Source organism: Syngnathus leptorhynchus, chromosome 5, assembly GCF_054491065.1.
Source record: "Syngnathus leptorhynchus isolate UIUO chromosome 5, UIUO_Slep, whole genome shotgun sequence".
Lineage (NCBI taxonomy): Eukaryota > Metazoa > Chordata > Actinopteri > Syngnathiformes > Syngnathidae > Syngnathus > Syngnathus leptorhynchus.
The window spans coordinates 17,584,075-17,606,207 of NC_141199.1; the positions used below are offsets into that span (position 1 = coordinate 17,584,075).

The 22,133-nt window shown below is 50.2% G+C and overlaps 2 protein-coding genes across 2 annotated transcripts; both read right to left on the reverse strand.

Annotated features, from left to right (window-relative positions):
- Positions 1-1,063: 1,063 nt before the first annotated feature.
- Positions 1,064-4,046, reverse strand: alkbh5 (alkB homolog 5, RNA demethylase). Its single transcript, XM_085911871.1, has 4 exons — positions 2,265-4,046; positions 2,104-2,184; positions 1,782-1,904; positions 1,064-1,527 (listed from the first exon to the last, which is right to left on the reverse strand). Exons 1-4 carry the CDS (start codon positions 2,960-2,962, stop codon positions 1,374-1,376), a joined length of 1,056 nt encoding a protein of 351 aa, XP_085767997.1. The 5' UTR covers positions 2,963-4,046; the 3' UTR covers positions 1,064-1,373.
- A 150-nt stretch (positions 4,047-4,196) lies between these two features.
- Positions 4,197-22,085, reverse strand: LOC147057472 (unconventional myosin-XV-like). Its single transcript, XM_085911624.1, has 63 exons — positions 22,041-22,085; positions 21,838-21,981; positions 21,682-21,764; positions 21,547-21,610; positions 21,369-21,478; positions 21,043-21,117; positions 20,880-20,970; positions 20,592-20,695; positions 19,900-19,963; positions 19,547-19,660; positions 19,157-19,318; positions 18,710-18,826; positions 18,581-18,639; positions 17,793-17,916; positions 17,611-17,706; positions 17,402-17,533; positions 17,157-17,282; positions 17,021-17,098; positions 16,794-16,945; positions 16,683-16,728; positions 16,478-16,602; positions 16,127-16,244; positions 15,875-16,050; positions 15,717-15,801; positions 15,227-15,308; positions 15,031-15,161; positions 14,818-14,913; positions 14,321-14,449; positions 14,133-14,239; positions 13,837-14,063; positions 13,701-13,773; positions 13,437-13,628; positions 13,249-13,322; positions 13,045-13,118; positions 11,760-11,862; positions 11,369-11,694; positions 11,074-11,164; positions 10,874-10,969; positions 10,727-10,787; positions 10,543-10,636; positions 9,947-10,064; positions 9,763-9,878; positions 9,636-9,695; positions 9,019-9,094; positions 8,821-8,936; positions 8,609-8,727; positions 8,231-8,484; positions 8,081-8,155; positions 7,807-8,012; positions 7,607-7,722; positions 7,441-7,510; positions 7,289-7,361; positions 7,138-7,211; positions 6,976-7,058; positions 6,768-6,898; positions 6,598-6,692; positions 6,362-6,536; positions 5,890-6,050; positions 5,694-5,827; positions 5,492-5,625; positions 5,075-5,208; positions 4,739-4,879; positions 4,197-4,680 (listed from the first exon to the last, which is right to left on the reverse strand). The coding sequence occupies exons 1-63, from the start codon at positions 22,083-22,085 to the stop codon at positions 4,579-4,581; spliced, it is 7,209 nt and encodes a 2,402-aa protein (XP_085767750.1). The 3' UTR covers positions 4,197-4,578.
- Positions 22,086-22,133: the final 48 nt, after the last annotated feature.

Here is a 22,133-nt window from a genome sequence, read left to right on the forward strand (position 1 = left end):
TTCAAAATAGTTTTGATAACCAATCAGATTTCAAGTTTGCGACAGGTATCAAGTTCGCGTCCTGATTGGATACGCACTAATTAGAGGCTTCGCTATCCAAACAGAAGCTGCTGTGCTGGCCCGTTGGCGACTTGAAAGAGCGAAAACGATCATTTGTGAAGATCTCGCTGGATGTTTTTTTTGTTTGTTTTGGTTTTCAACCAACAATGGCTTAATTGATCGCCATTTTCAAAACGGACCTTTCGAGAAAAACTGGATAATGCGAGGATAGTCGTCCAGCCCCCGCGCTAGCTGTGAGTAAAAAGCACCCCCTCCATATATTGATGTGATTTTCTTTACTTAGTATTAAATCGATATTAACGAAATAAAACAAATGAAAAATGAATGTTTGATGGTTCTGCCAGTAGCCTACGAGGCTCATTCGTGCACGGTCACACTTGTGACTTGTTTTGCTTGACTCTATATAAAATTTCAGAGTCATTGCATTAAGATGTGGAATCATTTAAATTAAGACTACATTACTGAAGGTCTAGGTGCCACTTTGTGGGAAATTTGCAAACAGTGTTGTTGTGCACCTGTTGCGATGGTGTCGATGCGCTGCACTCTATTTATAGTGGACCCCCGCAAGCAAGCAAATGACTCCCACTCATGGGGGTCAAATAGATTTAGAACTTGACTCCAACTCATCTTGTTTCTTTGCTGTATGTAAATATTTTCAAACGTGACGGCCTTCTTCGTTTAGTGGTGGCCACAGTGCCCCACAAAGGAACTCCAGCCCAATTACAGCTGACATTTTTGACATTTTCATGCAATAAGTGATCAAAAAGTGCACCTTGCCAATTGTGTGCTGAAAATGTCAAGTAGCGTAGCTGATTGGCAACATCTCATCTTTTGCAGTTAAATATTAATAGCCCGAGCGGATTCCCATCTTGGGGAGCATGACTGGTTTCCCCAAAAAAGTTTTATCTTGCGCGTGGCCGGGTTATTTCTGTCAATGTGTAACTAAAGATGTTAGCGAGCGAGCGGGCCGAGCAAAATGGCCGTGTGAAAGCAGCAAACAAACTGTGAGCAAGGTTTTGTGCTTTTAATAGAGAAAAAGCAACAAGGCGGCCTCTGGCGCTCGTGAAGGAGGTCCAAATTTACAATCTTCCTAAACTGCTTGAGGCTAACAAACAAAAGGTGTGAAATGTTGGCGGAAAAGAAGACAAAAAAGGCTTCAAGACTAAGACAAATGTTATTTGTACAGCTCCGCTTTCCTTATGTACAAGCAGCTTTCCAAAGTATGTACATCTTCAGACAGTAACAGCTCTCTCTCCCGCTAAAGACAGAAGAAAAGTCAAAAGAAAACAGCTTGGCCGGCCGGCCGCCCGCCCTCAGTGACGCCGCATTTTGACTTTGCGCGACGAGCTCTCGCGATGTTTGTCGTAGTCGCCCTCGCGCTTCCTGTAGTCGTCTGAAGACGAGCTGCGACGCCTTTGGCCGGACGACCGCCGGTTCTCCTCCTTGTCCATCTCCAGCACGCGCGGCCTGTAATAAAAAACGGCATCCATCTTTTTCCTCAGTTCAGAATTTCAAAAAAACTGTCACAAGATGCATAAATCGATCATAAGACGATTTTGGTCAGGAAAATGTCGAAATATAATTAGACGGAAATTAATCATTGATTTTTACGTGAATTGTTTTTATTATTGAATCAATGTTTCGGTGCTCTAAAAAAAATTTAAAAATCAAATGAGCATTGGAAGAATATTTGCAACGTAGGCGCTCTGCATGGCACGTACCTGTGAGCGGCGTCTGGGTCGGCCTTTCGATGCGAGCGCTTGGCTTTGAGGGGGGGCGCCCGCTCCACCGGGGCCGAACGTAAAGGGCTGTCAGAGTCCAGTCTGGGGGCGTCTGGTCTGGTTCTGAAAGAAAACGTCAACATCGGCTCTCGTTAGATGACCAACGGAGGCCGTCAAAGGTCACACGTTGCCTAAGAGGTTCAAAGTTCCCACACAAAAATAGCAGCCGCGCAATATAAGGAAAGTAAAATGGAATGGCAGCAAACAAGGCGAGTCTTAATTGGTCAATAAGGAAGTGATGGAGTTTGGCGTTTGGACTCACTTCCTCAAGATGATGACAGCTCGCCTCTCCTTGATGTCCTGAGGTCTGATGCAGTGTGTGATGTCATCAGCAGCGTAGCCACTTGAGAAACAAACATCATGTTAGTTCTTCTACGCTATTAATTCGTCACAGCAACATTGCAATCGAGCCCACATTTTTACCTGAGGACGGTGACACTGCCGCGGTGGACGGGCAGCACGAAGACGGGCTCGGACACCCGGATGGGCTTGAACTGGAATCGGCATCCGAAGCAGAGCGCGCTGTCGCTGAAGAAGGACACGGAGACGATGGGCCGCGCGAAGATGTGCAACGGGTCCACGTGGGACACGATGCAACCCCCGGGCTGGTAGTCGTTGATGACCGCGCTGTTGACGAAGCCCTCCGGGACGACGCCAGCGGACACCAGGCGCTGGATGACCAGCTCGTGCACCCAGCTAGGGATGTCGTCCACCTGCCCCTTGCGGTAGAGCCTCTCCTGGCCCGGACCGCGCTTCTCCAGCTGCGCCCCGTAGGTGTAGCCCTCGCCGAAGAAGTACTTGTTGCGCAGCGGCGCGCGGTCCACCGTGTGCTCGCGGTACAGTCCGGCCTCCGCCTTGGCCACCACCTCGTCGATCTTCCCCTCGATGCGCGCACACTCCTCCGGCGTGAAAATGCTCTTCTGGAGGACGCTGCTGCGCACCCGGTGGGCCTCCTGCTCGCGGAGCTCGCCGCTGTCGTCGCTGTGATCGCACTCGTCGTCGTCGGACTCGCGGCGACGCCGCTTTTGCCCCGTGCTGCCGTTGCTTGTCCGGTGCTCGTCCCGGTGCGGGGGCATCGATCGGAGCTTGTCGCGCAGGTCGGAGTAGCTGCTAGTGGCCATGCTGGCTCCGAAAAACAACGCTGCCGGGAAGAAGGGGGGGGCGGGCGAGAGCGCTGCTAAGCGCTGCTAAGTTTAGCTGGCGGAGGTCATGTGGCGACGTCAAAAGCGGCCAGTTAGGCTAACACGAGCTAGTCCGCTGAAATTCCCCCGTTCGAGCGTCGTCTGTGTCCGCGCGGCGCTAGGCTAACATTAGCCGCCAGTAGGCTCGTTTGCTCCAAGCCAAATGAATCCGCGTTGATGCTGGTAGGTCGGTAGGCCAGGTTTTGAGTGAGTCCGCTAGATCCCTCCGCAGGTGCCCCGTGGACAGCGCTGGCTGGGTGACGTCAAAAGCAAGCCGCCTGTCTACTTTAGCTTCTTCCGCCGGGTGACTTGAAAAATCAATCCGCACCGACACTGATGTGGCTCGGCTCCCTCCTTCGCTAGCTGTTAGCACTCAAAGCTAAAGGAGCTAGTCGGTTCGAATCCAACGCTGGTGCCTCGACCGATGCTCGTGGAAAAAACAGGCCGTGGGTGGTGGTGAAAGTTTGGCTCGCCTCCTAGTTTATGCGGATGTGGCTGAGATGGACGATCGCGGCCAGAATTTGCTAAATCCACTGGATTCCTTCGCTGGTGTCCCGACCGACCGCTGGACCGACCGGCTGACGTCCAAAAATAATTCGCTTTGGCTAACGCCCGCAAATTTTCTTCGGCCGTTCCGCCGCTGCTTTGAGACGGGGACAAAAATGAAGGTTTTTGATGAATCCGAAGATATTGCGCCCAAGTCTTTCGAGTAACAAAGTAAAAGCCAAGTCAAACACAACGTCGTCACGACAACGTATTTAAGCTTAGCTTAGCTTAGCCTGGCTTGGACGCTCCGCCGCCTGAAAATGCCACCAAAAATACGCGCAGCGACATCTCACAACAGGTCTCGGTTATATTGCCCGAATAATGAATGGCGTGTCCACCTGGATCGGATTTGGGGGAAACCTCGTCGTTCTTCGCATGTTAAACGAGCACCGAGGCTCGTTCTTTGGAAAGGGGGAGGGAAGAAAAACGTGCAAATAAACTCGCGTAAACCTGCCAGCTCTTTGCGCCTGCGCACTGACAAAGTGCCATCTTAGGGGGGGGGGGGCAGAGCAGTCACGTGTCACACGCACGACACGAAGACGCTTTGGCCATTTTGGGACTCGTCTGACGCACAAACCTAATGATGTCCCAAGTGAAAAATCTAACTCCCTATCTTTGTTGTTGTTGGATGAACTTTTACTTCAAAAGAAAAGTTGTTGTTTTTTTGCATCAAAACATTACATATTGATCATGCGTTATCATTTTTGTTAAACAAAATAACATCCATTTTGTCTTTAAAAAAATGACAAAAACATAACATACAAAATGTATATCATGTAAAACTGTAGTTTGTAGAAAATATAGTGACTCACTTTGACCTTTGGTTAGCAATTTTCTGGTAATGCTATCATATTTAATACAAGGACGCATTTGCCAGTCGCAACATTAGGCACGCTTGCTAATTAGCCACGTAAATGAGCTAAGCTTTTTTTTTTTTTTTTTTTGCATAGCAGCTTGAAGTGCAATGAACAAAAATCCCCAAATTTGAGTCTGGTCTGGTGTGTGGAGCGCTATAACACAGTGATCTCACTGGGCGGCAGCGTGAGCTGCTTCTGGCGCGTTGACATCATATTCTCCACCTGCATGGCGACCACTCGACACAGCTCCAGCCCCTACGCAAAAACACGTTTGGCCAAATACCTCCGCAAGACTTTTTCATTTTCTTCATACCTGCTCCAGTTGCAGCTGGATGAGCCGCCGCGTGTCCGCGTCACCCAGGACCAGGTCCACGTACGGGTAGCTGGCCCCGGCAGAGGGCCTCTGCGTGCGGCTGGATTGGACCTCGGACAGAGGGACCACTGCCATCACGTCCTACGGCGGACAAACGGCACAATTTTGTTGAAAATACAGCCCATGAAAAAAAGTCTCAAGAATCCACTCCAGAAAAGACTTGTAAAGTTTGAAAAGTCAGCCATTTTGGTTCCCAGTGGCCACTTGATGCTCCTTTTTGTCCATTTCTCTGCTTAAATAAACTTGCTAGCATACTTTGAACGCGTTCTCTCTCACATGCGTGCTTTTGTGCAGGAAGTGGAGACCGTTTTGATTGACAGCAACGATGCAGGGGGCGTAGAAGGAGGTAGAGCTGCTGCTGTGGATGTAGAAGAAGGACGAGCCAAACATGGGGAACGCGCTCACCAGTCCTACACACACACACACACACACACACGTTTTAGGCTCTCATTGCGTATGCATAATAAGGGGCACGCCGACCCCATCGGGACATCATCAAGATTCATGCGGCTGCTCGGACAGCCAACTTTTATTAAAGCGTTCCAACTAGCAAGAAAAGCACAGCGCTAAATTATTTCCCCAGAGCTCGGAATCAGATATCGCAATGAAATGTAATTGGCGACGGCTGGAGTCCAACTATCAAGTTTGGCACTGGTGACTTTTAGTTCATTGAATTCCATTTCAAGATCTCACCCATGAACTGTGCTCGGGCCTGGTGCGGGCTGAGGCTCTGGACCTGTTGCGTGTGCTGTGTCGCCATGGCAACCCACTGCTGCGGCGGCTGCTTTTTGAAGAGCGGCGCCGCGATGTACTCCGACAGCTCGTGTCTGCGAAAGACTCCACTTTGCTTTTGTTTTCTTGAAATCGACAGATTTGAAGCACAAAAGTGACTCACATGCTCGGGATGAAGACGTTGTCTTTGGCTCTGTGCTGCAAGGCGGCGAGCTTGGAAATCTGCTGGAACTGTTGATCGCTAACTTTTCCCGACGGCAGAACATTCAGCAGACCTTTGCGGTAGTCCGGAAGGATCTAGTGACACCGGCGAGAAATATTCCAAGCGGATGACGGTCACATTTGCGCATTCGCTGTACCTGGTTGTAGTGCATGGTGACGTAGAGCTCGTTGTCAAATTTCAGCGGCTGCGTCCAGACCACGCGTCGGAACCAGAAGCTATAGTTGTTGTCCACCAGCTCGGCTTGGGTGGCCGCGTCCAGGATGTACTCGTGTTTGCTGAGCGGACACACGTTCTGACCTGAGCGGGCAAGTGACATTTTTTTTAATGGTTCCGGACCAGTTGAGTTCAGAAGGGGGAAACCCGGTGAGAAGGTCCAAGCCACCACATTGGGCGAGGTATGTGATTTTTTTTTTTTTTACATTTCATAGATAACACCAGGAAACACATTTAGCAGTTTGTCAAATAATCTGGTCACAGCGCCCTCTAACGGTGGTGTGGCCAATTGTGGAACTGACAGCTGCCTTTTTTTCTGTTTGTTACCACCGGACTCGGTTCAAATGAGCTTTCACCGTTCTGAACCGAACTTTGCGGCAGTTGTTCAAACGCACCTCCGTCGGTGACCAAAAAGATGGCGTACTCCTCCACGGCCTCCAACCTGAGCAGGCCCATCTCGTAACACAGCTCCTCCATCACCTCCAGGGAAACGGAACACGTTTTGATCTTCACGTGGCGTTCCAGGCCTCCCGGAAAGAGGAACAGCTGACGCTTGGAGCTTCTGCCCGCCTGAGGGAGTCCAAACCAACGTCAGAGCGCCGGCGGACCAAACGTGCGGACGGCCTTTTACCATCATGGCTTTCAGCTCCATGTTGTTAGGCGGGACGCTGCGGCCGCCGTATCGGAAGGTTTTTTCCAAGTTTTGTTGGCACGCCTTGGCCATCCCTACAAAAGTATTGGGACAGCTGATTGCTTTGACCGCTGGCTGTTTTGATTCTCACGGGGTCGTGGTTGGGATACCCTGATACTGCACCCCGGCGCCCAGGGAGGCCTGCGTCAGGTACTTGAGCAGGAAAGGCTTGAGGACGGCCGAGCAGCGAGTGAACGCCGTCAGGATGTAGAGCAACCTCCACCCTCGCTGGCAGCTCTCACTACAAACACACGGCGGCCAAATCTCGTTTTTGACTGGAGCATGTTGACCGTGTGTGGCGTGCAATGGAGAACTCACGCTTTGGAGCTGCTGTTAGCTGTGATCTGTTTGAGCACTTGACAGTAGGCCTCGTCCCTCATCAGGGTGAACTCTCCTACCAGCTGAACACACACACACACACACACACACACACACATCATAAGGTGTACCTATTGAAGTGTCTGGTGATGGCGCACATACCTTAAGGAAGGTGCTGACCACTTCCTGTTCCGTCAGCCCCTTTAAGGGCGCGTCCCCCATGAAGCGCATCACCGCTACACAACGGACACAAGTTGATTTTCCTTAAAATTACAATAAGGCTGTATTTTTGGGGTGTAAGATGACGACGCACAGAGGAAAAGGTCCGCCGCCACTCGGTTCATGGCCGGATCGCTGAGCTCGATGAGGGACTCGCTCAGGGGAATCTGGAGACAACACGCAAGAGGTATCGGAAAAAACAAAACAAAAAAAAAAGACACGAAACAAATGTTATCAATGAAGAACCTTGGAGAACTTAATCATTTCCTCGGGCTCCCTGGAGACTCGGTTCTTGTTCTTATTCTTCACGGAGTCCCTGAAAGCAGGATCAAAACACAGTTTTATCTTGATTCTTTGTTTGATTGAACAATTGATCGTGAATCCATCACAAGACACATTCAGAAGTAATTACCCGCTCCCAGGGACGCCCTGTCTGAAATACTTCTTGGCAAACTCCAGCATGTCGTATTGACTGTCCTGCAGCGTCGTCTCGTCCACGTCTCCGTCCAAGCCATCCAGAGAAAGTCTCTGAGCAAAACAAAGATGGCCCACATGGTGGCAAATCCAATCAGTGACAAGGTGTCAAAAGTTTGGCAAATTTGCGTCTCGCACCTCAATGGTCTGATCTATCTCGTGCGCGGCCGCGGCGGACGCCACAGCGACGGCCACGGCCGACGACCCGGCGAACCGCTCCGCCCCGCCTCGGGGTTCCGCCTTGCGGTCCAACGGAAGGGACAGGAAGTCGGGAGGCGCCACGGGGTGGACGCACTCGGACGGGAAGGCGCCGGAGCGACCAAACACGGCGCCGAACTTCCAACCTGCCAAACGTGGAGTGAAAAAAGTTCGTGGACGGAAAGGCATCATTGCGAAGTTGATCATCACTCACCAAAGTCCTGCGTGTCCTTCTTGAGCTCCTCCAAGAAGACCACCTTCTTCCTCACCACACAGCCATAACTGTAACCTGCGCACACACACACACGCAGCCGTGAAGCGCACACACACACACACACACACACACACACACACGCTGGCCCACCTTTTTCCAGGCCGTCCAGAACCTGCAGCCGGATCACGTCGCCCTTGTGCAAGTTGAGCAGGTGTCGCCGCTCGGCCACAAAGTTGCGCTCGGCGATGACGTACTGGGAATCCTTCTTGATCTGGCCGATGAAGTCGTCCACCAGCCGCTTCACCTGCGGCGCCTTGGCCGAGAACAAGATCAGCTTCTCTTTGCTCAGGTTGAACTCCAGCATGTTCTCCGAGGGGATGCTCACAAACAGGATGTCGGCAAAACTGAGACAGAGGGGGGACAGTTTGGAGTCACCATGGACGTCACAGTTGTCGTTTATCTTTGACGTCTATATACGTCGATGGCAGCGAATGAGAATTTTTTTGGAGTAAGCACGGCCATCCGTACGTGTACGCTCGCAGGACTCGGAAGTAGTCTGGAGCTGCGGCGCTGCTCTTCACCGTCTTCAGCAGCTTGATGCCGCCTTGCCACACCGCCAGCACCTGCACGCCCGTTCCAACGCTTCCCTGCAGGCAGAAAAACACGCCCGCCGCTCTACATACTGTACGGCTATGTATCTGGGTTGTTGTTTTTTTTTTCTCTCCCCTAGGCACCCTCACCGATGCCGGGAAGAGTCGTGAGAAGTAGATTTCCCAGGTGTCCGTGGCGGCCGTGACGATGCGTTTCTTCACCTGTTCCTCCACCGGATCCGTGTTGGGTTGCACCCCGTGTTCATCTGTGAGTCACACACACACGCCGAGTATCAGGAGTGTGTCAAAGCGTGTGTAAAAGTGGCGTGGGAAGAAGAGAGAGACTACCAAAGAGAGCTTTCATCCGCTGCCTTTCATCGCGGCGGATGCGGACGCACGCCTCTGACAGGGTGTCGTTGACGATCTGCGGAGGAGCGCGCAAATTAAGCACGCCGCTTTTCATCTGCCGCATCGGCGACAAAGCGGTGACGACAAGCCGCGGGAAAAAAAAAAAAAAAAAACGATATTTGGAGATGCTTTGATGAGCTTAGTGGCAAATCGCAATCACAAAGCAGTCAATATGTCTTGAGTGTCTTTGAGCGTTGCCTTTTAAAAGCGTTGCCTTTTAAAAGCGTCTTTGAGTGTCAGGTCATTTAGGAAACGTGTCTTTGAGTGCCACGTCACAACGGTTGGGTCGGCCGCATCAAAGGACTCAACATGTCTTGAGTGTCTTTGAGAGTCACGTTTTTAAAAGTGTCTGAGCGTCACGACGGACCTTTGAACGCGACTGAGCGTCTTTTCGGGTCTTTGAGTGTCGGGTCATTTAGGCAACGTGTCTTTGAGTGCCACGTCACAACGGTTGGTTCGGCCGCATCAAAGGAGTCAAGTTGTCTTGAGTGTCGCGACAGACCTTAGAAAGTGACCGAGAGAGCAACATTGTCTTTGAGTGCCATGTTGCCCATCACCTGTTTGAAAATGAGGTCCAGCACCAGCGAATTGTTGAAGCTGTCCTTGGGATAGAAGACCTGGCAAGAAGAGATTCACTCAACGCACGTGTCATCACGCAGTCCAAACAAATGAAGGCTTAGGCACCTCCTTCCTCAGGTAGAGTTTCCACGAAACGTTGGTGTAGGTGTAGTGTTCCTGATTGGCATTCCGGTGCAGTTTGGTCTGGATGCTCTCCGATTCCACCGGAAGCTCTCGAGAAACTGCGGTAGATCCAAATTCACGTGAGTCATGTGAGCGGGAGTGTTTGCGTGGTCAAGGGTGGGAGGACCTGACGGCGGGACCGGCACCGGACGACGAGGTGCTCTGCGCTTGGTGTCCTCGGTGGGTTGGGAGGTGGTCTTTGGAACGGCAGGTACAGAGGGGGGCGGGGCCACAGGCCGCTTGAGCTAAAAGTACGGCAAGCGTCATTGAGTAGCGCTGTCTTTGAATGTTGACTTTTGCTGAGGCGTCCAAGCCTCTTTGAGTGGTTGATCTTGAGTGTGTCTTTGAATGGCAAATCATTCAGTGTTGGCTTTTGAAGACCACTAAGAAAGCCTCTTTAAAGGCATTAAGCTGTTGAGTTTTGGAGAGTTGAGGTCATTGCATAAAACCAAAATGAAATTTGACATATATACATCTATAAATATATGCATAGGCGAGTCATCGTCTGAATGTTGCAACACACCTGATTCAGATCATTAGGAACGTCTACAGAAGCAACCGTGATCATTTGAACCAGGTGTGATGCAACAGGGAGACAGACACACAAAACATGCCGGACTGGACCGGACCGGACCAGACCGACCCGCCACGACTGGAATTGCCCACCTCTATTTCCAAGTAAGTGTCTTTGAATATTATTTTTGTGTGTGTCAGCACGAGCACCTGCGGAGCAGGACGGTTGTCCATCTGTGGTTTTAAGATTTGCAAAGCTTCATCGCGAGGCGTTTGCTTCTTCTTAAATTTACCCTCTGGTCTCCTATATGAGAAATATACCACCATTATACACACGTGCCCTGACCTCTATGATCATTTAACGACCATAATTAAAAAATAATAATGTTGCGACCTTTTTCCGGGGGCAGATGGCTCCATCGGGGGAGGTGGCGAGTTGTACCGCCTGATAATTTCTGGAAGGAAAAGAAAAATAATATTGATGAGATATTCCAAAATGGATACTTAAGAATATTTAAGTTTAATAATATAAAAGTTTGACCTTGGATATCCTGACTAGGCACGATCTGATCAGAAATCAGAGCGGAGTACTTCACCCTTTCGCCAGCAGGGGGGGCAAGAGACGTGCCCACGGGAGCTACTCACGCACGCACGCACGCACAGGCGCGCACAAACAAACACGCACAAATAAATCAAAGTTGACAAAAATAGACTTGAGAGAGGCCAAGGTGTGATTGTTACCAAACGGTTTGGCTGCTTTGTCATTATTGATGGGAATTCCAGGGGCTTTCCTCCGAGGACCGCTGTCCCTTTTCACGTCATGAGACGCAGCCTGAGGTTTCAAATGGACTCGTTAGTGCAAATATTGGATTCAGAATCATTAGAAACAACAGAGTTGTTTGCAAAAATAGAACTTGGAAGAAAGGTGCCATGTATGTCATTTGAATCAATCGCAATCAGAGTGTTAATTTTTTTTAACATGGCTAATTATCTGAGTATTTTTTTTTTTTGTCTTTGAGTATCTTGATGCGGTAACCTGCGCGTTAACCTGTGGCGGTGAAGTGTCCCCCCGCCTGTCGTTTTGACCGTCGGCCGTCTGAGGGTCCGGCTCGGACGCGGAAGGGTACGAGCGGGACGGCGGGCCCACGTCGGCGTAGGGAGACGGTGTGAAATTGGCGTACGGGCTGGGCGGGATGTTGGCGTAGGGACTCGGAGGGATGTCGCCGCCGTACGGGCTGGGGGGATGCTGGAGCAGGGGACTGGAGGGGGGGCTCGTGACGGGCGAGGTCGGGGGGCTCGACACGGGGGCCACGGCGGCGAAGGGAAGTGACATCACGCCGCCGACGGGAAGCACGCGAACAGCTGGCGGACACACAAATATTTGATTTACAATGTGTGGTGTTTATTTTTTTGGGAGGTGGTCTGACCTCCAGGTGGAGGCGGGGGGCCGCCTGAAGGGGCTTGCTCTTGCCACCCGACTCCTCCGCGACCTTTCAACCTGCTGGACAGCAGCGCGGCCGAGTCCACGTCCTGTCAGGGACCACAAAGAGAAGTTACAGACAGACAGGAAAATGCCAGCCAATAAAATGAAAAGTCTGGTTAAATAACATTGTGTTGTAGCTGCTAAATTAAAATAATCGGGACAAAAATGAAAGATATGTAGGCGGACAGCACAAAGGCAGCTGACAGATAACAAAAAAAAAGAGAGAGAAAAAGAATGGGCCCATATCTAGATGGCTTGGTTGATGGGTCGCTGGGAAAACATCAGGTTTGTTTGAAACCTTGTTTGTTTTTGGCTTTGACGTGAAAGAATGAGCCCAGCGATCCGGGGTCAAAGGGGAAAATTGTCAGATATGGTTTCAAATCCGTCAGCTGTGAAGCGGGCGGGGGTCGGGGTGAGAGCGCTCAGCGGAGGCCAAATCCGAGCGCTGAATAAAACATACTGGCTTATACTTGAGGGAAAGCTTTGGAAAAGGCTGGCCTAATAAATAATAAAGAAGACTAAAATGCAAGTGCTGTACGCCGACTTGAGATGTTGAGACGCCGCACTGGCCCCGCACGGCACGGCACGCCAACCTTTCTCGCGTACGCTACAAAAACATACACGATTAGTCACTGACGCTAACCAACAAACAATTACTAACTCAATTAACCCACTCTGTGGGTTAAACAAAAGACTTAGTCATTCACCAATGACCAATGTGAGCGCTAATGAATATCGTGCTAAAAAACAAAGCTAACTGACCAACTAAACAAGCTAACTAATTTGTATGTCATCAATCAAGCAAACTAGTTTCTATGTAATCATGTTAACGAACTGGTTACCCCCCAAAAGCCGTGAAGTCATTTGTACGCAATTCGAATAATCTGCCCAAAGGACTTTGCGAACGTAACGGAATGTAGCGACGTATCGCTTTCCATCTTCAATCAAAGCATTCGTGCGTCACCAATGAGTCAAGTAGCGTGCGTGGGTGCGTGCGTGGATTGCGTGCGTGCGTGCGTGAGGCAAGTGTCAGTTCCCGCCCGGTAAACTGATCCGCTGCCACCGTCGCCCGGCCAGCTTGGTGAAATCACCGCGACCATCTGGCGCCCGCGCCGCTTGTACCAAACCGGGTAACGTAATCTCGCTGTGTCCGACACATCTGATACGGCTGCTTCCGATAGCGAGCGGTGAACTTCCGCATTTTTTTTTTTGCCGTGGATGGAACTTACTGCGCTCCTGTCCGACAGCACCGGCTCAAACAGGCTATCCAGGAAGTGATCCATTCCTGGATGAGGCTCCAGGTCTAAGGAGAAACATGCTTGGGTCACACAATAGTGCAAGACGGGTGTGTGTGTGTGTGTGTGTGTGTGTGTGTGTGTGTGTGTGTGTGTGTGTGTGTGTGTGTGTGTGTGTGTGTGTGTGTTTGCGCCTACCCTGGACATCGTGGCCAATGATGGCCGACGGTATGAATTGGTCATCGCTGTCAAAGCCGCCACCCAACAGACTTCTACAAAATCAAGTCAGACCATGTCAGGAAGACTTTTTTTCCCCCCCATTTTCAAAACACAACATACTTGGCTAACTAAGCGTCCGTCTGTCCGTCCGTCCGTCCGTCTCTTACATGCTAGCATTGGCCCGCACGCGTCCCGGTTCCTGAGCGGAGATGATAAAGTAGCTGCTGCGCTTGGGGAAGCGGGCAGACAACTCCAGGTCGGACATCAAGTCCAGGACGTAGTCTGAGCCCTCCAGCTCCACCCGCTGCGCCGGCTCCTTGAGCAGCACGGACCAGCCCTGACGCCCTTCCGTCACGCCCCTGAAAACACTCGCCGGCCTCAATGTTTCTGACCACGTTATTTTTTTTTCTTCTTCTTCTTCTTCTTCTTACCTGTGTTGCAAGATGTCTTTGGCCATGTTCTCGCCCGTGGTCCAAGAGTGCACCGGACACAGGACGGACACGCCTGGAAGAGCGCACACAAGTTGAGCCGCGAAATAAAACTCATTTGGATTCTGCGGCCCGGTACCATCCAAGCAGTGCACGTGGAGGAGGGTGTGCGCCCTCTTGCGGTTGGCCGTCCACTCCAGGAGACACGGCGGGTAGGTGCGCGAGTAGCCGTCCCCGCCGCCGTGGCCGCCGCCGTGGCCGCCACCGTGGCCGCCGCCGTGGCCGCCGCCGTGGCGCCGCATGGCCTGCAGCAGAGCGTGCTGACACACCGAGTCGTAGCCCTCCGGCCCGTAGTCCGACACAAACCTGAGACCCCAGAACGTGGCTCAACACGCGGCGCCATGAAAGTCAGGTGCACGGGTTAGTCCCACTTACTTGAGCAGGTGCTTGGCCAGCCTGGGAGAAGGCGGGAAAGCGGATAGACACGAGGACATGAGGAGCCAACCGCGCTCGCAATTCAGCGCGTTGGGATTTCTCCAAACCTGCGAGCGGGTCGACAAAAGGCACGGCGTGACTTCCGAGACGATCGCGCCCGACCTGTTGCGTCGGCGCCTCGCCGGTACCTGATTGGCCACTTGAGCAAAGATCTCGTCCCGGAGCTCGGCGTTGGCAAGCCCTCTCTGGATGATGTAATTCCCAAAGAGGTTCTCCTGAGCTCCGTTCAGCTCCGGGTCGCCCATGAAACGTAGAATCTGACACAAACAGTTGAGTCTTGGATGGGTTGTTAGCTAGTAAAGGAGGTGCTAGCCAGAAAGTTAGCACAGTCAAACTAGTTGAGACTTGCTTCTTTTGTTTGTGCTATTTGTTAGCTAGCCCAGTCACATAAAACTGGTTGCTTATTAAGTTATGAATTGGGAAGGTCAAACTGCTTCATTCAAATGACAGTTAAGAGATTTTGGGTGATTTTTAACTCATTTGCTGCCAACCCAGTTAATATCACTGAATGAGTTCACTTGTGAATGTTATTTGATTTGTTTTGCTGCATTTGTGTGTGTGTGTGTGTGTGTGTGTGTGTGTGTGTGTGTGTGTGTGTGTGTGTGTTTTGAATGGGGTGAAATACCAGAAGAAAGATATTGAGGGCTCCTTGCTTCAAGTTCTGATCCAGTCGGGTCAGGGAGTTGTCCAAAGGGGCCGTCAGCATCCCAAAGGATGGATCCTAAAAAGCCCCACGCGACCTTTAAACACAGCTTTGTGTGTGTGTGTGTGTGTGTGTGTGTGTGTGTGTGTGTGTGTGTGTGTGTGTGTGTGTGTGTGTGTGCGTGCGTGTGTTCACCCTAAATATGGCGCGGACGTAATGAGTCATGAGGTAGTTGTTGATGTCCAGGGGCAAGGTCAACTGGAGTTCAACCTGAACTTTGGGAGCTTGGACCAGCGCCAGGCAATCTGAGTGCAGCTCGGTGCCACCTGCACACACACACGCACACACACGCTCAAGCACGTGTTTATTTATAGGCCCGTCCCGTGCGCACCTGAAGCCGCCTGAAGCAGCGCCGCCAACTCAACGGGGATGGGCAGAGCCGTCACGTTGACCACTTCTCGGTTGAGGCGGTCCTACACACACACATGAGCACATTTTTGTCTGTACATGTGACCATCCTCCTCATCTTCCTCGCTCACCTCCTCAGCCTTCCTCGCTGGCTCCACCACCGTCTGATGAAACCACAACAGAATCCAAATGTCAATTACACTTTGTTTTTTCATGGCTGGGCACAATTTTGCAGGTACTAAAAAGGGGACAAATTCAGTCTCGGCAATTTTTTTTTTAACTCTAATTAAAACTGCACATTTGAATTCCATGTAGGCTTTTAATTTATTTTTGTATACACTAAAATATTTTTTAAAAACATTGTAAATGGCAACCCAGTTTTTCTTCATAAAAAATCTGAATATTTAGATTTTTTTCAATTAAATAATGCATGAAATTATTCTTATTATGACGATACTGTCCACTAGACGTACCCTCAAGTAGCGCTGCCGATTGACGACGATTCTCATCGTGGCGCGAAACTTGACGAGACATTTCCTCCTGCGACTAAACTTCTTTCTGTGGCGAAAACAAATCAACTGTCAGATGTTGTATTTCTTTTTTTTTTTTTTTCAGCCGACGGCTCGCTCGCCTGACGACGTAGCCTTTGCATCGGGCCTGCAGCAGCGTCATGCAGCGGCGGAACTCCACAAAGTTCTTGCGGATGAAGTACATGCGCACGTATCTCTGCAGCGTGAGGGCGGCGATGTTGCGCACGCGCTCGCGCTTGCCCTCCAGTAGCCGGTGCAGATCCTCCTTCAGGAAGATCTGCGCGTGCACACGCAAGCATTTTAGCGGCTCCCTCCGTGTGCGTGCGTGCGTGCGTGCGTGCGTGCGTGCGGACCTTGGTGACTCCCAGCTGGTAGGAGCCGACCTTGACGGGTCCCAGTTTTCTCAGCATGATGACGCAATTTTCTCCGTCGGGCGTAGGCGCGTCTTTCAAGCAGAGCAGCGCTTTGTACCTGCGTGTGCACAAAGTCTTCATTCTCAAGCTTCGAAAAACATTCCAATGCTTAACAATCGAAATGATTGAAAGCCCAAACACAGAAAATCCACAAAAGTAGAATCGATTCACTGCCATCGACGGCTATCGTCGTCAAAGATCCATTTCAACCGGGCTGGCGGTGAACGAGTGACTGAAGTCATTCAAGCTGATCCCACGTCACGCCAAGGTGATGTACATGTGGCTTCTCACCTACTTAGGAAGTTGTGAAAAGTCCATCTGATGGGATAGCCCTCCTTGCGTATGCGGATGGTGTCCATGATTCCCGAGTAGCTCAGCTGCGCGCTCACCAGCTCCAAGTCAAACGTCGCCGCTTCCTAAAGCGCCGCAAAAAGCTCGCAGGTCAGCTCTTCTGCTCCGGAAAGGTGGCGCGGCCGGCGGGCCCGTCGTTAGCTACCTTACGCTGGTTTGGTTTGATGCAACGCACAAAATACGGACGACACCTTGGAAAAACAAAAATAATAATTCATGAATGGGAGCTGCAACTTTTACCCACGTTGTCTTCTACCTCTCCATCTTCTCCAGGAGCTCCTGCAAGCTGCTCTGGAACTTGGCGCCGACCGTGCCGGGCTGGAAGCGGCGAGCGGCGCTGCCGCGCCGGGCGTTGGAGCGATTCTGCGAGGTTTCCTCGGAATGCTTCAGGAAGAGCTCGGACACCATCTGGAGGCACGCGCACGCAAAACACAGGTGAGCACTGAGCTCGCCGACACGCAGATGAGTGAAAAATAGTCGGACTCCGTTTTTGCTGCGGATGAAAAGGTCCAGGACATCTTGGCGGACCGTGTCAAAGTTCTTGTCCAGGAACTTGGTCACCTAAGATCCAAAACATGAGTCATAACTACTTGACACTCATTTGTCTTCCCGCTTTTACCTGGTAGGTGACTTTGCCAGCGTAGTGCTTGAGGGTGAACTCGGGCAGCGGCATCTTGGGCTTGGCATACAGGGGGTTGTTGCCGTGGTGATAGTGGCACTTCTGTAGGAAGGTGTGGTCTGTGGCCTGACGGATGGATGGATGCGAGAGCAGGTCAGCGGCGGCCATCTTGGTGGCCATCACGGCCGCCATCTCGGCCACCATTTTGGCCGCCATCTCGGCCGCCGATGGCGCTCAAGGCTCACCTGAGGGAAGCCGCACTGGTCGTCAAGTACGCGAAGTATCCCGTGAGGCTTTGCCGCGATCAGGTCCAGGCAGGCTCGGTCTTGGCCGAAGGGCTGGTGCCGCCACTCGATCTGCTCGCGCATGTACTCCTCCTACGGGCCAGATCTCAGATCTCTTGTTTTTTTTCTTTTTTGGGTGATTTGTGGACGGGCCAAGGTTTTTCCCTGACCTGCTCCTGCTGGATGGTGACTTTGTTAAAGAAGAACTGCAAAGTTTCGTTGGCGTAGTTGATGCACAGCTGCTCAAAACTGTTCACCTGGAGATCCTGCAGAAGTTTTATTGAAACGGTGCGACCTTCAATGTCAGTGGCAGTTATAACTAATACACCGTAAAACCCCCCAAAAACGTGACCTCGAATCCATAAATGTCCAGGATGGAGATGGAGAGCGCCTCGTTGCGAGGGTACACCCGTCCGTTGATACGCTCCGTCAGCCAGTTGAAGAGCAGCGCGTAGAGGATCTTGGCAACGGCGTCTCTACGAGACACGAACACGCGCAACAGGGTTGCCATGGAAACAAGAGAACCTGGTTGCTATGGTAACAAGAGGGCATCTGAAAAGATAAGCCCCCTCCCCACCTCCAAACCTCTCCGAACACCCCCGAACGCTCGTCTTTACATCCTTTGTCCTTACTTGTCCCCCCCCTTCAAGGATGGCAAGAAAATCTCAGCAAGGTTTCCCACAGCAATAATCGAGTTTTATGCCGAGCAGTTCCATTCCGTTTTCCTTATTCAAGTTTGAATGTTCATCATTTTTAATCAAACATAAAGTAAGTATGAGAGTTTGTAACATGTCAGGAAATAGGCAAAATATCGTCATCGTTGTTTTCCAAAGTGTAAGCAAAAGAATCGTTCAGGACGACAGAAATTGAAATTGACCGTGGAGAAGCTGAAATTGGCAGCATTTGGACAAGTTTCATTTTAAAAAAAGATCTAAATGACCATCAAAAATAATCGTCGATGAATAAACGATTAGTTGTCGATAATTCAATTAATTGTTACACCTCGGGCCAAGGTGTATTTTGAGGCCACACTTCTGGCAGCTAAAAAAAAAGTTTTTTGCTGGTTTCTTGTGACCACTAAATGGCAAAAAAGAAATCCTAAAAAAAAAGGATAAATCCCCAAAATGGACTTGAACTGACCTGGCATCCACGGCGCTTTCCACTGTGAGCGCTGTGGCAATTTTTTCCCTGGCTGTGTCCTGCAAAGGCAACACGCTGCACATCAAGCCTTTTCATGAAACTTGCGTGTCGTTGGCATGTGGCGCCCACCATGACTTTGAAGGTGACACACTTCTGCAGGCCTTCAGGCGACACCTGGAGCAGTTCGGCGACCACTCGTATCTCCCGAGTGCTCACCACCGCCGCCGCCTCTTGACCGCCTCCGGCCTGCAGGAGGCATCGTCCAACAGTGTCGTTAACGTAAGGAGCTGTCATATTTACTTTTTTTTTTCCTCACAATTGATTGATCAAAATGGGAGGATTCATTTGATTGATTATTTATTCTCACGCAGTAGTTAGTTTAAACATTGTTTTCTAAAAAAATCATGAAATGAACAATTCTATATTTTTAGTTATAAAAAAAAAAAAAATTGACTAATTATGACCCAATTCATGATTTAAACACATTCATATTTTAGGATTTAAAATGTGAAATATTTTAAACCAACATTCTTATAATATCAAAATAAAATTTAAAAAAAGTAAATTGCCGTGGACCTGCTGCGACTGGAAGTAGACGTTGCCGAGGTGGAGGATGGAGGAGAGGAGGCGGTATACGTCCTTTTGCTCCTCGGCACTGAAGCGCAGGATGTCCATGGAGCTTAGCAGGCGTCGGAAGTCCTCCCCGTCGTCCTTGCCTGCGATTTTGCAGTCGCCTCCCTGCGCTCGTGGGCACACGCGGGCGGGCCTTAAAAAGCGCCGCTCCAAAAGCGCCGCTCCAAAAGCATTCATCATTTCCATCAAACAGAGTGAAAGGTCACCCGAGCCACATTTACATTTGCGCCTGTTCATTCATCAACGTCCGGAGGACAAATGTCACCTTGGAAGCCAGATGACAAGTCATTTGTGAACCCCCAAATTGATTGGCCACACGCTCCGCGCACGTACCTGGTTGAGATAATAGTAGGTCTCGGCATCTTGCAGATACAGCGAGTGTTTCTCCTGCGACGGGAGCCCTGCCAGCATCTCGTAGAAGATGTGGTAGTTTCGTTCCGATTTGGCCTGAACGTGAGAAAAAAAAAACGAAAATCACAATACATCCACTATGGATGAAAGGATGGATGGATGGACTCCCGGGACGCCATTGATGGACATGTTTGATGGGCATCAGGATTAAAGCCACATAGCATGATGTTTGACACCTCACACTGACTGATTCATGAATCTCCTCTTTCTCACACTGACTCACTTGAAAGAAGACGCCGGGTGTGCGTGTGCGCGTGCGTGTGCGTCCAGTTTACCTGAAAGACAATGCGAGACTTCTCCAACAGGTACTGAGATGTTATGGCACCGCTGATTAGGCCCCTGGTTAATTAGATTAGAGTGGACACACACACACACACACAGTTGAGAGTTAAATAACAAGCGGCGCATGTGTAATGTGTTTGTGTCGTCTTTGGCGAGGTCAGCTTGTCAGCTAAGTGTGTTCGTGCCACACGTCAGAGTGTTCGATTCTCCGCGTGTGTGCTATTGTTATGGCAGCGGGCGCTACGCTACTGCTTACATAAGAACCACACCAAGGAGATAAAAAGAAAACAAAACACATTTCCTCAGGGACAGCGTCATTTTTAACGGTTACAAAAAAACAATGACAACAGGCTTGCTAATTTCTCATTTATCCAAATTGGGCAACTACAAATAGCAACTATGCTAATAGGCCAATTATTTTCTCATAGAAGTGTCAAGAAAGAGAGTTTACATCCTGTTATTTCAAATGTGCTAAGTATGCTAAAAAGCAGCTAAATGCTAACCTGGCAAAGGAACGCTTGAATGAGCTGAACAATTTGAAATTGAAATGGTTTGAATAGCTTAAGAAATGTGCTACAAATTTGACAATTTCTGCATAAAATGTGGAAAAGGTTTTGAAGTTGGCAAAGTTTCACAAAACATTTGCCGATGTGGAGAAATATGCGATGGTTTGTTCAGCACTCACTCCTCCATGCAGAGCTGAGTGAATTTGCCAAAGCGTGACGAGTTGTCGTTGCGCACCGTTTTGGCGTTGCCAAAGGACTCCAAAAGGGGCGTGGCTTCCAAAATCTAAGAAGACGTAAATACACACGTTACCACGCCAACAGCAGCCTGGACAATTTTGCAGTCGACTAGCTTACCTGGATCTGACGCCACACAGTCAAGACGAAGCAAATCGACCATAGTGTTAGCTAACATTTTGGTTCCGTTCACAGTTCATGAAAAAAAATAAAAATAAAAATGGCGGGCCTACCTGTTGCGCCACGTTGTGCTTGTGATGTATGGCTGTCAAGTAACGCAGGATCAGTTTGGTGGCTTCCGTCTTCCCAGAGCCGCTTTCTCCACTGTAAACAACAACAAAAAAAAACATTCAAACATTGACATAAAAAAAAAGAAAGGAAATACAAACTCAGTACCTGATCACAATACACTGGTCGTCTTTGGCATCCATCATGTTGGTGTAGGCGAGATTAGCAATGGCAAAAATATGACTGCAACACAGACACACATTTTGCTATCACGCGCTAGTTCAATGAACGGTCGACGATACCTCTAAGCTAGCAAATTGGACTCTTAAGTGCAGCATTAGCTAGTAAAGTTCAACGACCCAAACTAGCAGGTTATAATACATAAAACAACAGGATGGACTGAAATAGCCACTAAGCTAACAAGATGGATTTTTAGTACATTAGCCATCAGACTATGGAGGTAAACTCGCCGTTGAACGAAATGAGAGTCTTACGGAGGGTTGTCGCTCAGGCCGTGCCCTTCGTATTGCAGTACCATGTCTGTGCCGTAAATGTTGAGCAACTTGTAGGGGTTGACGGAGACCAGGATGCTGCCGATGTACGTCTTTTCAAAGAAAATATACAAGTGTCGACAAGTATTGCCTTTTACGTGCACATAGGGAGCAAACTTACATAAATGAGCTCCTGGTCGTAGCGTTTCTTCAGGTTCATCAGGACGGTGGTCTCATTCAGTTCGCTGAAATTAAACAAGTAGGATCTGGACAATGCCTCAGGGCAACACTCAGATATTCAGCTTGTGAGGCTTACGGCATCTGCGTCAAGTCCTCCATGCCCTCAGCCCAGCGCTTCACCCTGTGGCCGGTTGTCGGCATGCTTAGGATAGAGTAGATCTAAAAAATAACAATGGTGTGTAGCTCGGCTGAAGGATCTGGTCCAAATTTCAGATGATTCTCTCGGAACTACCTTGTCATACCAGCTCTGCCCAGGATCCCTCTCTCGGACAGGAGTCCAGTCTGGATCCCGGAGCTCTTCGTTCTCGACGTTAGGCGTGGGTAAATAGCTGTCCAAGACTCCGGTCTCTCTGTACATGGACCACTTGGCCAGGTGCTGGACCGTGCCGTGAGGTAAAACTCTTTCAGCGGCCCACACGTCCTCCCCTGTTTCACCGCCGCCTCTGGCATTCCGGGCCCAGTGGCCTGAGTGCGGCCCATAGGGCGGGACTGCAGCGTAACGATTATCCGTGCCGTATAGCGCCGGTG